Source organism: Pholcus phalangioides, unplaced genomic scaffold, assembly GCF_987345545.1.
Source record: "Pholcus phalangioides strain wild (caught in Gottingen) unplaced genomic scaffold, Ppha-v1.0 ptg000008l_1, whole genome shotgun sequence".
NCBI classification, from domain to species: domain Eukaryota; kingdom Metazoa; phylum Arthropoda; class Arachnida; order Araneae; family Pholcidae; genus Pholcus; species Pholcus phalangioides.
In genome coordinates this window covers 45,582,474-45,600,724 of record NW_028301601.1, presented here as the reverse complement: position 1 = coordinate 45,600,724, position 18,251 = coordinate 45,582,474, and the positions used below count along the sequence as shown (strand labels likewise).

The window sequence follows — 18,251 nt, the reverse complement described above, 5'->3', positions numbered from 1 at the left end:
TGGGCATCGTATAATATTTTATCATGTGTATATATTGTTTGTAATTTGTGTTAATTGCATTTTTAATTGGGTTGCTGTATTTTTGAAACATATGACAACCATATTTTTATGGGCATCTTTTTATCAGCCACCTCGTTGGGCATTTTGCCTGTTGTGGCGTTGTATTTGTATTTGTATTTGTAAAAAAAACGACCATTTGGCCTGAAAACCACAAATTTTAGATGCCGAAAAGCCAAATTGATGCTGGTTGTTTTGGTGAATGTCAGTCCGCCAAAGTGACAAAAAAAAGAGCTTAGAGGGAACATTAAATATGATACAATTTATTATTGTTTAAAGTTTGACACAAAACATGAAACATACAAAATTACTCTTTTTTTTTTTTTTTTTTTTGGCTCCTGTAATCAAAACAATGTAACTAACTTGTCAGGCGAAATGCTACAATCGATGACAGTCTTCTTGTCTGTGTTGACAATTATGAAAGGCAAGTGGATCTGAGAACAAGGCGATGGAAAAGTCTGCTTCTCCATAATTCTGTTTCTTTCTACCAAATTTTTGAAAGCCACTTGCTGCAATGAAGAAAAAATAGAAAAAAAATGTCTATTATACTTATCAGGATACAGACAGAAAATATTAAGTCATCCTAAAAGCCTCTCTCATTATATTATTAAATAAAACATACAAAATATTTTATTATTAGGGCTAGGATTTTTATGCTCTAAAAACGTCTAAAAAATGCTTTATAAAAAATACATTATGCTCTTAAAAAACTAAATATGCCCTATAAAACAAAAAATATGCCCTATAAAACAAAAAATATGCCCTAAAAAATTTTTGCAGTCTAAACTATTTTGAACCATTACTTCTTGTATGAACAAAAATTCGTTTTATTAACTAATTTCATCAAGCCATAATTTCCATCCAAAATTTCCCTTTTGAGTAAGTTTTTTCCCATAAATTCAGAATTAATGTACTGCCATCTATAGGTAAAAATACCTAGCCAAGTACTGTATTTAGCTTTAGAAAAGCAGTGCACAAAATTTAAAAAAAAAGGTTAAATAATTCTACTTTATAAAATTCTCAAAATTTTCCACAAACGCTAAACAAATCCTCTCAATTTACCAAATTTAGCCAATTTTTCCCACAAGTTACCATTATCAGATGATTAATCTATGTACAGCCACCCGCCAGTGTTGTTGAAGGGAATAGTATTTTTGTGCACCAAAATTCTGATTGGTTGAAGAACCTAAATTTCAGGATTTTTTACCAATCAGCAATGACGTACCATTTTTAAAGCAAAAATCCTAGCCCTAAGAACTCTGGATAGAGGCCTGAACCAAAAAAATCAGTCTAAAGCAGGATTGGAGTAGCGAGGCAAAAAATTTAATTTTCATCAAAAATTATGAAATATGCAAAATATGTCTTAAATTTTTGAAAATATGCTCTATCGCATAAAAATAGCAAAATATGAGGAAAAATAAAAATATATGCAAAGACATAGAAAATCCAAGCCCTATTTATTACATTACTTATTCTCTATGTACAAGCTCTTGACATAAAATTTAGACAATGTGCAGGTGAATGAGCAGAGATAAATTTAAAAAAGTTGGGCATGTATTGTTGTTAACATATAGGAAATAAAATGAAAAAAAAAAGATGCGAGCAGGTTTTACCCCAAATTCTTTCTCCCACTCCCTATCTGTGTAATACTGTTCTTTTTACTCAAACTGTAGCGACGAGGGGAGTAAAGTTATTATTGAGGTGAAGGGCAAAAAAACAGTACCAATGAAGATTCAAGAGAAGAGAGAGGGTGCAAATGTATTTCTTCCATATATGTATGTTAAGGCCTCATTCGTTGGTGGCTTAATATTCTTTGGCAAAGTTGATCTACTCTTCTATAATAACCAGGGCTCGACCAATTGGAAATCAATTGAGGCACCAGCCAGATTTCTCAGAAGCCACGCATGGTTTGTTCTCACGAAAAAAGCCTTAAATAAGATTTTTTCAATTTTTTGAACACTTAATGGCCTTTTTCCTAGTTGGGAGACATACTGCCATTTTCTACTTGCCATAGTGATTAGGCACCTGAGATTTGTCAAGTTGTAAGCCATAGCCAAACTATTTACAATATAATTGTCAGAGTAAATCCATGCTTCACCCCAGTAACTAACCTCTTTAAAAAAATTTATTTCGGGAAAGAACCTTTGGAACAACCAAAGATAAGAATTTTTTTCAATAACTTAAAAAACGTTTCTAACACTGAATACAAACAAAAATGAAGTATTCACAAACATATTTTCTTATCATCCATTCATATATTATGAAATATAATGGAAAACATTTGAGTTCTTCAAACTTTATAAGCATGCAAAGATCAATTTGTCAGAGTCATCATATAAGATTTTAAAACATGTAAGAAATGAGAAAAAAAAATTGTAAAATTTTTTAATCAGAATGAATAAATATTCTCAATTACTGATGAGACTCTTTTGGGAATAGAAAACGCACGCAATGTGAAAACGCACACAAGTGCATACACACAAATTTTATGTTTTACCTGTTGAATCAGTTCTTGTAACTGTTGAGTTTTCAAACGAATGCGCTCTATTCTTTTTTGCTTTTCTCGCTAAAAAAATAAGAAAAAAAATAAAAAAGATACAAAGTAAGGTAGTTACAATTAAAAACAATTGTGCATCGAGTAGAGCCAACACCTTCTATAGCAGAACGCCCTTGCATGAAGCTTTGACGCCACTGAAGTCACCTATTTCACCTGCAGCCATTGGATAAATCGGGCCAATGTATGCGAAATCTTTAACATTTTTTGCAGTAAAATCTCAACGATGAAAATTCAGTACTAAAATTGAAAAACATTTTCTATGCCAAATTCGAACACCACAGTTTATTGAGATATATCCACCGGTAAAGCGCGACCGTATGTAACAAAGTCATTGCGAAAAAGTTTCTTCTCAAATTTACATTGTTTAACACAAGCGGGAATCAAGAAATCCTTGATGTTGGTGAAAGAAAGATTTGTCTGGCCATCAATCAATAAAGACTGTTGTGAGTAGGCCAAGACATGCCTTGACTATCAGCAAAGTAAAATTGAAACATACGAAATGCGAACTGGGTAAATACGATTTACCAACATCACGGTTCTAGCACATACATTATGACTTGGTAGACTCTTTGCCAGAATCCGAAGGCAAGACCTATAGCTTAACAGTCATAGATCGATCAACTCGCTGGCTGGAAACGTATCCAATAGTGGATATAACAGCACAAATAGTAGCTAAAACGCTTTTCACAGAATGGGTGTCTAGATTCTGAGTTCCTGAGTGCATCACAACTGACCAGGGTAGACAGTTTGAATCCTGTTCGATGAACTGACTAAACTGTTGGGGATAGAAAGAAAACGAACTTTGCCATATAACCCAAAATCCAATGGTTTGATGGAAATTTTACACAGTCCTCTAAAATGTGCAATAAAGTCTTAGTTCTTTTAGGCGGACACAATCACTGCCGACAATCCTCTCAGGCTTCCAAGCGTCTCTGAAGGAGGATATCCAGGCAAGTCCAGCCGAACTGGTGTATAACAAAACCATTCAACTTCTGGGAGAATTCCTCGAGACTTCACCACAACTGAGAGATCCGAAGACCTACATAGAGAGGTTGAGGCGACTATTCTAGGATTTTCAACGTCATCTCATGGTTCCACAGATATCTTCATCCCCAAGATGCTCACATGTGTTCTTGCAGATCGACTGAGTAAGAGGTCCCTTGGAATCACTGTATGAAGGTCCTTATCTGGTGCTACAGCGGAAGAAAGATGTCTTCAAAATACTAAAGAAGGGAAAGTGATATGTCGTGCACGTTGATCAAATCAAGCCTGCTTTCATGCCTCAAGATGCTGAAGTCACACCATCATCAAGCCGAGAAGTATGCCCCAGCGATCCACAAGAAGATCTGAAAGTGAAGGACATTTGAAAGCCTTGGCCACCGGTGTAAGTCAAGTTTGTGGACAGGTTCATGCCTTAACGTGTTCAAGAACACTGAAGAGGGGTACTGTGGTGCTGCCTCCAACAAATAAAAACTGACAGCTGTGACGTCACAGACAAACTGTGTGTGTGTGCGTGCGCACATGAGGGAAAAGAAATCAGTCGATCGGTAAACACAGAAGTGTAAACATCCATTAGGCCAGCACGCCGTTAGTATCTGAAGATGTAAATAAAAAGCTGTATTTTTTAATTAAGAAGTAATGCCTTTAATTACAGAAGCTTGAGACGACGAGACGTTGCAATATAAACACCTGCTGTACTCTTTTTATAACAGACAGGAGTTTAAAAAGTTCTTTTTACACCATGTATGTAATGTTGTCTGCTATTAAATTATCTATATAATCACCGACACTTAAAACAATACCCTTATTATGCATAATATTAGAATTTATCAATCAAAATACTAAATTGTAGGACTAAAATGGCCTTTAATTTGACAGTGTTGGCTTGTATATGATGCTTAAGGAACTCCTGCAACTTGTCCTCAGTGCAAAATAAAAATAACTAAGTTTGATTATGATATGGCATATTTACTAGCATTTATATAATGTAATGGTTTTCCAATAGCTGTAGCTAAATGTGCAAAACAATGCTTTTGGTATCAAGATTTTCCAGCTCCGCTTTGATATATATATTGAAAATACTCTTTAAAACTCTGGCTTTATACAACCTGAGCTGACATTTGTAAGTGAGAATAAAAGAGTTTAATTAGTTTATTAACAGACGCTGTGCGAGAATTTTTATATGGAATTAAATTTTGGGCAGATCAGGAAATTTAAAATACCAAAATTGATATTTTTCTCAGTAATTATAATTCAAAATATAAAACATTACACAAAAGTATGTGTTTTGTTATTTAACATATCAGGTTACAAAAACTGACAACACTTACAATAAGTTTTTGACAGCCTGTCTGAAGTCAAAAACCTAACCATGATGCCCTATCACACTTATTTAAAATAAACAGCTCTATTTCGCTTAGCACATTGAACACATGCCATCAGTAGTTAATATAAAATTTTATGGTCAATTTTATTTGATCTGTTCCAGACTCTTAATAGGTTGAAAAATTCAAAATTGCAAATTATATTGATTTAATTATTGTAATTAATGTTTAACCATAAACCATTGTAATATTGTGAAAAAGTTTTTCATCATGTTATATACCTATTATGTTCAAAACATTATTCAAAAGCATTCATTCAGGTTTTTGATCTCATCTTTGTTTTGAAATCCCTGACTGATGTGACTTTTCAATGGCAGTGAAATTTAAAGAATTTACTGTCAGTGATAAGTTATGTTCAATTGCAAAAATTTAATATTAAAATATTAAGAAAATTTAATTGGATAACTTAACTGTAACATTCAAAAATTGATTGTAATAGAATTATTCATGTGGAAACATTACTTTCTGCATTTTCCTTATTGTCGTCTGCAAGGAACTTGATTGGAAATGTTTAAAGAACCAGGCGTGTTTTGGTTTGTTGTAACAAAGAAAGTAGCTTCACTGCAACTTCACTAGCACTTTTGGAAGTGTATATAGTCCAAAATATTGATGCTACTAAAAACTCTCAAGAGAATAAACACTTGTGAAGAATTCAAAAATATATTGATGGTGAGTGAAATATAAAAAACATTGTTTAAGTAGTTATGAAATATCCTAAAAAAATATTTGTTACAGAAGGATTTATCATTGTAAAGGATATGGTTCTATCGAGAGGAGTTCAACATTAGACCATATGCAATTCCAAGCAAGATTTTAAAAAAATATCATTCTAGAGGGATTTATTGTTATATTGAGCATCATATATAACAATCACACATTAACAAGATTTTATTATAATATTAATCAATTAAATAAATAAATAATATATATTTTAATTTCATTGTACTCAGACTTATGAAAATGGTTTGAATCAAACTGAAATGGTATACAAGCATCACCCACCTCCCCCCAAAAAAAAAACAGAGTAAAAATTATACCAATGACTCGCAGCATACCTTATCAAGTTTTGATTTTGAATTACACCATACACAAGACAAAAGATTCAACTCTTCAGTATAGAAATAATGCAAAAATACTCACTTCTAAGTTCTGGTATTCCTGAGCCGAATTAGTTGGTAATCCTAGCCATTTGATTTCTTTCTTCTCTTTGGAAATAATATTCATAGCCATCAGTACATTCAAAGCATCATAAACTCTTCTTCTAATATTCTTCTGGTCATAGGCCTAGATTAAAAACAGCAATCGCTCGTAAGCATTAAATCAGAATTTAAAAAAATAACCAACGCAAACCTCATTTTATTGTGTGAGATCAAGCTTCTATAATCTGATGCAATTTTATTTGAAAATGGTTATTAATTATACTTTCTCACCATGGTTGATATCAAGTCGTTCACTTGGTGTTATTGGAGAAATAAATACTTATTAATCATTATTGGAATAAGACTATTTAAAATTTGAAGAATTTATCTGCATTCAACATACAGTAAAACCCCTCTTTTATAGACAAATAATAATTTCTCTTTGTATATTAAAAGTATGCATTTCAAACCCGATTAACGGTCACCTCTCTATTATGGAGAAATTTTTTTGTCCCACCAATATCCGCAAAAGAGATGTTTTACTGTATTTCTTCCTGCACCAATCAGAAAGTGATTATTTGATCATAAAATGTGGCGAAATTTGATAAGAATTCAGAAATAATACTGCATTAAATCTCATACTTGTTCCGTTGGACTGAAGCTACGATGAGGGTCAGTAAACTCTGCAACCAATTCATCAGCAACTTCATTATAAGATGTGGTGCCTTTCCTCCGCACCTTCTCACAGACTTTCATGGAGAAGTGACGAAGGCCTTTCCCTCCTTTCTCACCCTTTTTGCATTTTTTGCTGCAATTTTTGTTTTCCAAATAGAAAAATAAAAAATTTATATATACATATTACATATATGGAAGAGATAAGAACAGTTTTTTTTCAAAGGTGAACCAATAATTTATGAATAAAAATTCACACATTACCTATCAGAATAATCTGCATCAGTGGATCCATGGGCTCGTTTACCTGACCAAGTCATGTGATCAGAAGGTGTTTGCGGTGTGCGAGGTGTGTTGATCACATTAGCAACAACCCTTTGAGGGGTGCTCAGAATCTGTGAAGCATAAAAAAAAGTAAATCAATATTGCACTATTTTAGAATGAAGATCATAATCAAAGGTAGGAAAATAATTGAGAGGAATAAATGAATGAAATCGAATATTTTATCCCCGGACCAATAAAACCAAAATCCAATGGGGCTTTAGGTTTTATTGGTGCAAGAACCAATTTGGTCAAACTGCATTAAAAAAAATGGCCACACAAGATAAAATTTGCTCCTGTCATGTCAGGAAGATAAAAATATATACAATAAAAACGATGCATGTAAAAAATTATAATTTAGCATAAGAACCAATGGCTTTGATGAATTTAAAAATGTGAGATGCATCACAGTCGTCATTTAAAATGATGACGATGTGAACAAGTAAAAACATGAGCAACAGTTAATGTATTTTAACAATGTGGACACTCTGGTTGACTCTCTTGTAATAAAAGATATATGATTGTGTAAGGCAACTATGATTCGTAGATGAGAAAGCAACACTTGCTCTTTGCAGTTTGTCCTGCTTCTTGAATGCCAACGAAGAACTAGAGGGTTGTGAATCAAAGTGGTCCAAGTCATTGGAGTGGAACTTTTCGTAATGAAACCATCTTTCCTTGAAAGCTCCCAAAAAATTAATTTTCTTTGAAATGATTTTTTACAGAAGGCTGTAATCGATGGACCGATCGGGTGAGAACGTTTGAAATCTGTGATATATTCAAGCTAAAACTCTAAAGCAAATTTACTGATGCATGTTTTGGCAGACAAAATGTTGTGAAATATAAATATTAATGCCAAATTAAAACTCTTAAGAAAACGAAAGGGTTGTCGAATCATTGTCATTTGTCTGATGAAATTATTTTGGGAAAATAAAAATAGAATCCGGGAAGTACATAGCATACATCAGCGACATCATATGTTGCAGTTTTCTGCAAATTCTACTTTGGAGATGGAGCTTGCTGTGAATATTTGATAATGGCAATAGTCATAGCCAAACAAAATAGCTTTGAACACCGATATACATCATAGATATGTGTAAATATTTCTATAACCCTTTCAGACCAGATCATTTATTTTTTGGAGTTTTCAAGATTTTTTTGCATTTTGATACTAGAAAAATGTATTAAAAACATGAACGTGATCAAATCTTTATTTTTTGATTATCTTTTTCTTTTTATGAATAAATTATTCACTTCATTCAAATTTTTTCAGCCTAGATGCGATGCAGGATATATTCACCTTCATATACAATTTTATCCAGAATTTTATTATAATAAATCACTTTTCCCAGAGACATATTTTCCTGGAAGCCATCTTAAGAATCCCCCTGAAAAATCAACTTTAAGTGCTGCCCTCTGGTGAAACAGAGTTTATATTCACCATACTTTTACCTCAAAACATACACAATCTTTCAAGCCATGGCTTTACTCCCTGAGGTGAAAAAATAATTTTTACAGTAAGAAAAAAAAACCCATACATTTGTGCATATGGAATATATTCACTCCATTGATATTCATTGTCAATTACCGAATCTCAAGAGGACCAAGTTAAGTACACCCACTTGCACTTCCGGCACAACTTACTAGGAAGTAAATTGCCCATGATGATAGGCCTGAGTTGTGCTCATTTTGAAAGAAGAAAGACTACCCAAAATCATCAGTAAGTAAAATATTTGAATATATATCAATATACTAGATTTCATACAATTTTTCTGTGAGATAAAACACTAGAAATTCAAGACCCCTTACCACAGGAGAATTGGATAAGTGTACATTTTTTGGCAGAATGGTCTGATCGGTTTTAAATGGCGACATATTGACCACTCCTCCAGATTTGGTAACAACAGGCACAGCTATTATGGCTGAAATTGAAAAACATAAATAACTAAAACGTGTTCACAAATATTGATAATACATTAAAAAAAAAAGAACATGCAAACTATATACATGTATACCATATTTATAAGACTACAAGATTATTTTCTTCCAAAATTTAACTTGAATGCAATTGAACTTGTTTAATTCGAAGTCCAAAGTCACTGCCCCTCAAATTTGGGCCCCCCCCCTCCCAAAACATGGGGCCTTGAGCAAGTGCTCTTGCTGCCCACACAGAAATCAGGCCCTGAGAAGGTCATCAAAACAATAACCCATTTCAAATGAAGCAGCGTTTCTCAACCTTTTGAACTGAAGGACCAGTAGAATGCCTAAAACAATATGACAGACCACTTGTGTCCTGTATTACAGGACATTCCTTCAATTTTGATTGTACCGATTTTTGTTTTAGTAAATATAAAAAAATCAATATTTATTGTATACGTTCACGGATACACAGCTTTTTCATAATATACAAATTATATTATGATAATTATGACAATAAATATTCATCTCGTATACTGTTCAGATTCAGCATTTTATCTGCAATTTTAATTACTATTGGTGCGATTGTGACACTTCTAGCAACGTTTTTGATGACAATTGGTGGTGTTCTATATTTCACTCAATTTAAGATCCCAGTTCAACCAATTTTTTACTCAATGGAATGTGATCTGAATATTTTATTTCTCTGTGAAATACATTTTTATTTACTGCGATTTGTAGCAGTCCTTTCACCCCCCCCCCCCTGCAGCAAATTCGGCAGCCATTCACAAATTTAATTTAGGCAATTAAATATAGCATTTTTTTCACTAAATGTAATACCTCGTATTTATTGCATCCTGTAGGATCACAATTCCCACAATTTCCCATGATAATGTACGTTGAACGCAAGTATGAAGGTATAATTATTGGACTGTATTAATAAAAAGAAAAACCCTTTACTTGTAAAAAATGAATGCAGCAAAAGCAAATCCTCCTTCAGTTGACCTCTTACTCAGACTCGGGGCCGTAACAAGGATTTTTGCTGCCCTGGGCAAACATTATTTTGCTACCTCCACAACTTTAAAATTTGAAAATTTTATAACACGTTCTTTGTTCCCACCTAAAACTGCAACCCCTTAAATTTTGCCGCCCCAGTAGTTGCCCCCCCCCCTCTAGTTCCAGCCCGACTCAGGCTGAGTCAAATGTTCATTAATATAAAATCACCTTTTACTAACTTACGTGAGCAAATCCTTTCAAAATTATGAGTGTGGTCCACATAAGACTCATCAGTAAAGTAAAACCTTCTTTATGCATTTCCATTCCGCTATGGCTGAATTTATGCAGCTAATAAATTACATTTTAGATTTTAAAAAATAGAATTAAAGTCTCACGCTTTCGCCATTGCAAAAAATGAAAATATGTTTGCTGATTCTGCGTATCAAAATGGGATTGGTGAAAAAAAATCGCTGACTGTACGTGCTGTCATAAACCGTATAATTGCTGAGGCTGGTAGCTAGATAAAATTCCTTGCTATTGCAAAACGAAATACTAGATGCAAAGGAATTGTGGCACAGCAAATATTGTTTTCAAACAACAATTGGTGTGATTGATTGTATCCATGTATGGGACAACTGTATGCCCTTAGGGGCGGGACAGGTACACTCGAGTGTACCCATGTATGGATAATCAAACCGAAAATCCATGGTGATGAGTACATAAACAGTAAAGGGAAACCAACTCTAAATATCTAAGTGACTTGTGATGGCAGAGTGCTGATGTTAGTTGGCCTGGATCCATTAAGAATTTCCTTTGATTTATGAATCGTTAAGTCAGAAAAGTAAAAAAACAAAGCAACCGATCCTTCGATTCTGATTTATACTATATTTTTTGGATTTTTTTAATTGAATTACACATAACCCCCAGGAAGGCAAAGGACTAATATTATTTCGTGCTTGGCAGCCGGGGCAAGCACACATTTTGGCACCTGCAATATTGAAGGAGAGAGTTTAAAAGGTGAAATTTACACACACAGACACCCTCTGGTTCGGCACCTCAGACCCACCTGCTTCCCCCCCCCCCAGTTGCAGCCCGGCCGATTAATCAATTACTCATATATTCTAACATAATCAATTACATAATTATTGTAATCAATTGCAGAACAGATAATCATTATGCATGTTATATAGATCACAAATTTGTGTTTTTTTCAGAAATAAAACGGCCATTCCGAATAAGTCACTTCTCAATAGCAGCCACATTTTCATGGTCCCGTTAGTGGCCATTGTTCGGAGGCTTTGCTGTGCAATAAATGTCAGCTGTTGTAATATTCTAAAATAGTTATGTCGTAATTATGTAAAATTATGAAAGTTAGACAGTGTAGTAATACTTCAAGATTTATGAAACTAATCTTTGATGGTACAGTGCATATTTGAATTTTCATGGCAAATACATCATATACAAAAAAACATACCAATTTCTTTTCTCAATTTTCGGGGTATTTTAGAAAGTACATCTTCTAATGCAATTTCAACACGAAATATAGTTGCATTTCTCAGCTACCTCATTGGGCATTTTGCCTGTCGTGGCGTTGTTGTATTTTTGTAAGTACAATAATTTTTTAATCTCTAAATAGTTGATTCTTCGTTGCCGTCATTAATCTAACGCAAATTATGGCAAATTTATGCAATTTACTAAAATGAATCGATGAATAAAAACAATAAATCTACAGAAAACACTAGAAATTGCTAAAAAAATTAAAGTCTTTGTGAAAAAAAAAAAATCGTGAATTTTCAGAAGTAGATCATATATCAACAATCATTTCGAGATTGAGAGTAAAGAGGCTCCCCCGCAGTGAAGGGCAAAACAGCTGTGATTTAAAGGGGGAGATCAACGTGATTGGCTCCTGTACCCCTTTTTACAGCAAAGGACTTACTTGCGAGTAAAAATTAATCATTATTAATACGTGATTAAAAGGCATTTCCTTGCACTTTAACGCTAATGCTTCTACTTTGACACTTTTTTGCTTGTGAGCATTTTCTTCTTTTTATAAATGCGGCCCATAATAATTTTTTTTCATCCAGTTAGAATTAAAGTTTTATTTGAATTTTATCAATTCTGCTTGCGGATCACAGGTTGGGAAGCACTGAAATAAGGAAATGCAAAATTTTAGTCAGCTGATCACGTAAACATCAGCATGACTTCGCCGTATTTACAACTAAAATCGGGATCCGCGCAGTTCAAACAATCGAAGGCCAGTTAGCATTGAATCAGGGGAAGGGGAAAAAATAACCAATCTGTGATCCTACAGCAAAACATCAACGTTAAGCCTACACATAAATCTCGATTCGGCAGCAGCAGCAGCACGGATCCATCCATCCCCGTGCCATAACCTCACCTAGATATCAAGAACGCGAATCCCCACTCAACATTCGACGATAAAAATCGGCAAAGTAAGAGAAAATGGCAAAGCTCGTGTTTAGACTCCGGTCATCACAGGTACAAATCACCATGGGCGATATTTTTCCCCCAGCTTTAATAACAAGAGCAGCAAGCAACACATACACACACACACACACAAATAACCGTCAAGTTTAAATGGACCAACGAAACATGCCGACCACCCCTCAGCACCGTGCGTAAACCCGACTTTGGCCCGGCCCCCAACAACGGGTCACGTGGTCCCAGTATGCAACGCGCTCCAATACAGCCAGGCCCGTTTTGGCGCCAAAAAAAAAAGCTGCCACACTTGCTATATAGCAACTTTCGTTCTTTCTTTTTCTCTTCCTCATTCTCTCCTCGCGGCCACTTTACGTAAACAGAGGGCGCAACATTCGTCAAGGTAGAAAAACAGAACAGGCAGCAGCAGCAAAGCCTTTACAATCGGAATGAAGATGAATTTCTTCAGCGCCGCAAACTAGATGCTTGCTCAGCCCAGGGCAGTCTCCATTCTATGACGTACCTGGTCAGTCGGGGCAAACAAGCAGCATTTCGAAGCCCACCAAGTAATATTGAAGGAGAGGTTAAAGCAAGAGACCTTCAGGAGCGTGCGGGCCACTTCATTGGTTTGAAAACGTGTCGCGAGCCACTTAAGGGATCAAAAAAAATTTGCCTCAGGTAACGCGATGTTTAACTGCACCACAGGCCACTCGAGTGAGTGATCTAAAAATTAGCCGCGGACTACTTGAGTGATTTTAACTGCACCACGGACCGCTTAAGTGCTCTGTAAATGTTTTGTGGGTCACTTAAGTTACTTGGAAATGTCCATGGGTCACTTTAGTGCTGTGGAACAGCAACACGGGCCACTTGAGTGCACCGTAGGTCACTTAAGCGTTCTTTAAATGTGCCGCGTGAGTGATCTTAAACCACGTCACGGTGATCTGTAAATATGCCACGAGTTACTTGAGTGATCTGGAACTGTGCACGGGCCATTTACGTGATCAGTAAATGTGACACGGGCACTAAAGTGGTGTGGACCTGCACCGCGGATTTAAGTAATCCAGAAATGTGCTGCTTAGTGCATTTTTACAAAATTAGGTTTGAGGTCGCGAGCCACTTTTGGCCAGCGTGGTCACCGGTTGAGCGTGTATGGGTTTCAGGGTGAAATTAGCGGCGCCTTTGGTTCGACGAGAGGGACACCAGATCCGCCTGCTCCCCCAGTTGCGGCCTTGTCTTTACATTATGATCACCATATAGAAAAATAGTCAATGAACATCCCCAGGGCACGATGTAACGGAGCAGCGTTTCTCAACGTTGGTGCATATGGTGGCCTTTTGCTATCCCGAGATATTCTGGGGGGGGGGGGGGGCGTCATGGTTGAAAGAGTCGTGACAGGCTGCTAAGGGGTAACCACAACAAAGCTGTGAAAATAAAAATTCAGGCAAAAAGCTTTTAAGTGAAATATGGGAGGGGATGTCCGCTTTCGGAAAGAGACAGAACTGCCCATAGGACCAGGGTCCTCTTAACGAATCGGGAAGGGGGGAGCACACGGACCGTCTGTGCGTAGGAAGTTCCATAATATGAGATCTGATACTATATTTTTCGAGAATAAATATGTAAACTAGTATATAGGTACTTCCAGCCAAAAAGGGAGTGGGTGATGCTGCTAAAATAGTCCTGCATATGGAATCAGCCACCTCAACGCTTGGGCCCATTCGAGCATGGCCTCCCGATCTTTATTTCAAGGTCAAACCTTACGTGATGTGATTTGACACCATGATTTGCGATGCTAATATAAATATTACGATGTTACTTCCAGCTGAGTACGGAAGCCCATGAACGTCATTTTGCCCAAGGGCCCATTTTGTTGAGACGGCACTGCATAGAATCCCATACAAGAAGCCTCATCGAATCAGGGGGTGGTGGGGTCGACTTAACTCGTGAAATTTTTGCTCACTATGGATTTGCTAAAATACAATCCAATAAGTAAGAACCTGCCCTTGATGGGAGGAGGAGGAGGGGGGGGGGGCACGAGAAGAAAATAAGGTCCATTCAAAGGGGACCACGGGCGGACAACATCCGTCAAGGTAGAAAGAGAACAGCTAGCGACAAAGCCTTTTTTACATCGCGGGAATTTTTTCTGTGGAGGGGAATTGTTTCATGCTCGCGTGGTTTGAACCTGCGCTCAGGATGCATTTCTTTATATCATGATCATCCATATAGAAAAATCGAAAATGATGGTGAAAGTCTCCCCTTCCCCCGGGCACGAGACGCAATAGAGCATTTCCAAGGAAGAGAGGGTCGAAAAACGGTCAAGTTCGCCGATATTATTCCGCTGGAGAAAAAATAACTGACGACTCTACCGTGTTTCCCCGAAAATAAGCAGTAGCACGATTTTTCAGGGTGCTTTCAATATAAGTCCAGTGCCGTCTTAAGAGCATCATGGGCCCCCGGGCCAAGTGATTTTTCTGAGGCCCTACCTTGTAAATTCTCGAAAAATTCTACTACTTCTCATTTTTCTGAGGCCCCCCCCCCTTCTCTTGATGCACCGGGTAGGCCCATGCGTTAAGACGGCACTGTATAAGCCCTACCCCGAAAATAAGCCACAGCTAAAATCGTCAATCAGACGCATTTAGCATGACGTTGCAACACATGACGGATGTATTGAACTATATAAAATGATAACGGTATTACTATTATTTATTATCAGATAAAAATATAAATGACTGATATCATTGAAATTCTATACTTGAAATAAGTTATAATATAAACAAAAATTAAATTTTCGTAAACACCCAAGTAGACGACCTTGGACGAGAGGTGAACGCCTACGTAAACGGATAAATTTGAGACCGACTTTTATCAAAGAAAATTTCTACTCCCAGCGTTTCTGATAAATAAAAAACATATGGCGGGTATTACACTATAAAACTTTCAGAAAAGTTCTTTCATAAAAGTTAAGAAATACAAACAATAAGCGTCATATTCGAGCAAATGTAACCCAAATTAGGTTACATTTAATTAAATAGGTTTATTGGTTGTTTTCGAAGTTTTATGAAAGAGAAATTTTCTAAAACTTTTGTAGTGTAATCTCGGTCTATTACATATTCGGTTACCCAATGAATGCCGTTGTCATAAGCCAGGATTACACAATAAAAGTTTTGTAAAAAAATCTTTTATAAAAGATTTTTATAGTTAAATCTCGGCCATAAGTAAAGAACTGGTACAGTTCGACGCTGACGGCCAAAATAAGCGACGAGGTTTTTCCCGACGGGCATGGGCACATAGCTTCGTTTGGTCCTGAAAATATAAACTGAACTTCCTGCTTACTTTTAAACGACGACACCCAAAAGAAATGTTTTATGCAGTCGCAATTTTTTTGTCGATTTTTGCGTAACTATCATTCAAAAATAGCTATTCTACCAAAAAGCCTTCTCGGGATTTTTCAGGATGCTCCTAATATAAGCCCTACCCAGAAAATAAGACCTAATGCATTTTATTTGAAGCAAAAATTAACATAACACCGGGTCTTATCTTCGGAGAAACACGGTAGTATCAAAAAAGAACAGCCAAATGGTTTTTCCTTTCCCCTTCATCACTACGAAACTACAGCCTACAGCCGAGCATTTGCATGAAAAAAATATGTATTTTCTAACTCGTGGCTAGCTAATCCCCTTTGAGAATCCTTATCTAACTCAGGCCCTGTTAAATTCGGGCACTGAGCAAACACGACTTTTGGGGGGTAGTTTATGACGAGTAATCTTTGAGGAAGTGGTAGAGGGACATGGAGGGAGCCCCTTGTCCTTCGACACCCCTTCCCAAAGACGATCAAAAATTAAAAGTATTTGTTAATATTTTTGTAAAAAAATTAAAATATCGAAAGATACCAATTTTGACATCCGAATGGGCCCCGAAAATTTGTTAGATCTGGGCACGTGCCCCGTTTGGATATGCGAGAAACAAACCCTGATCAGAATGAGAGGGGAAGACTAATTTCCAAGCGTCACATTAGTCACACAAAGAATTTTGTCATTTTAGAACACTCGAAACGTCAAGTTGTAACACAAGTGGTTGTAAGATAGTCTTTCTTAAAGTGAGCTATTTTATCTTCTGGGAGTGGGGGAATAATACTTAAGGCTGTAATAGAATATAGAATCATGATATCTGAGCAGCGGGGAGCAATGAATAAACTCTTACTATAGGAAACTTGTTATAAGCCAGTGGTTTGAAAACCTTTGAAAGCTCGCGGTCCGGTCGATTTCGTTGTTTTTATATGAAAAGGCCCGGTAATACCTACGATCACTCATGGCCCGCACAGTGGTTGAAAAACACTGTTATAAGCCAGTGTTTCCTAAAGTGGGCGATGGAATGGCCCGGGGGGGGGGGGGAGAAGAGCGATAGAAGCTACGGGTATAACATAGGATCCTATGGGTCGGCTTGAGTGATGGGTCGGCGATGAGAGAAAATTTCTGAAGGGGGCGATGGAACAAAAAGTTTGTGAAACTATGTCGGCTCGAGCTTACCTACCGCCAGGGTGCAAAACTTCATGTGTCACCCCTAAAGACGTCTCTCGCGGAAGGCTGACAGGGACTTCACAATAAACCCGATTTTTTTTTTCAATATACAGTTTTTTTAGTATCCATAGCAGAATATGCACGTCGCAGATTTAGGTTCAACAATCAGTGCTACTCCAGAACAATCTGGAAGAATTTTAAGAAAAGTGTAGTGAAGAAACACTATTATGGGAATTTTCATTGCAGAACATTTCCAGTCAACCAAGAGCTTGTCGCAGAACAATGTAAAATATTCTTCTTTGGGGCTGTAAAGATGTGTAACATGATTTTTTTTATTAAGAAATTTATTTCAAAGGCGTTTCTGGTGCTCCAGTGCCTAGACAAGTGAGAAGCCGATTGTTTTCCTTTGCTTCCATTTAACCATTACGGAAAAATTACTGATTTGGAGGGAGGCACCAAAATGTACACTTGCCCCCCTTTTTTGACAGAGAGCAGTCTTATTTCTGGTATTACTATTCCAGGCCCTGTCTGTTTCCTCAGGTTTTCTCAACATCTCCGTCACTAAGGGTCTCAAAATCGATGTCATGTGAATTTTTACTACCAGAAATTTTAAAAAATTACATGCACGCCTAGCGAGAAATCACGCCTAGCCGAAACCACGGAAGCTATGAATATAAAATTTGAAATTTGGTCATTATTTTTGTATTGTAATTCACTGAGAAGGGATTTTTCAAAATTCAACCCCCTGGGGGGGGGGGGGTTCAAAGGTTGTATGGAATCAAATCGCTGAAGCCATAAATATGAAATTCAGTCATTATATTTTACAATGTATATCCACTAAGACGGGATTTCTGAAAATTCATCCCCCTTGGGGGGGTTCTGAGGGGTTCAAATGTTACACGGGGGAAAATCATCGACGAGTAATTTTCAGATTACTAAATCCAAGCGAAGCTGTGGCTAACAGCTTGTGGTCCATAAAAATGGTTGGACCCATAGTTGAGAGCAAAGTACAATTTTCTATTATTTTTCCTGCAATTATTTTTATACGCACGCAACAGTAAAAATGTTTATTAAACACTAAATTACCTGTAATATAGAACAGTTTGTTATAGTAACTTATACCCGAGAAAGTTTGCAGCTGCCAAGATAACGTGAGAAACATAACCCGCAACTAATAGCTGATTCGCGGGAAAGTATCGGAGAGAGGGCGTCCTAACCACTTCTCCATATTACACTATCTTTGCTTTATTAATTGAAT

At 36.4% G+C, this 18,251-nt stretch overlaps 1 protein-coding gene across 1 annotated transcript in view; it reads right to left on the bottom strand.

The window, feature by feature from the left end:
- Positions 1–18,251, bottom strand: part of Dp (transcription factor Dp) — a 52,200-nt gene that overhangs the window by 7,625 nt on the left and 26,324 nt on the right. The window contains exons 4-9 of the mRNA XM_089234770.1: positions 8,937–9,049; positions 7,074–7,204; positions 6,780–6,945; positions 6,139–6,282; positions 2,555–2,623; positions 421–566 (exon numbers count right to left, since the gene is read on the bottom strand). Coding sequence (XP_089090896.1) covers positions 421–566; positions 2,555–2,623; positions 6,139–6,282; positions 6,780–6,945; positions 7,074–7,204; positions 8,937–9,049 — 769 coding nt within the window. The remainder of the gene's footprint in view (positions 1–420; positions 567–2,554; positions 2,624–6,138; positions 6,283–6,779; positions 6,946–7,073; positions 7,205–8,936; positions 9,050–18,251) is intronic.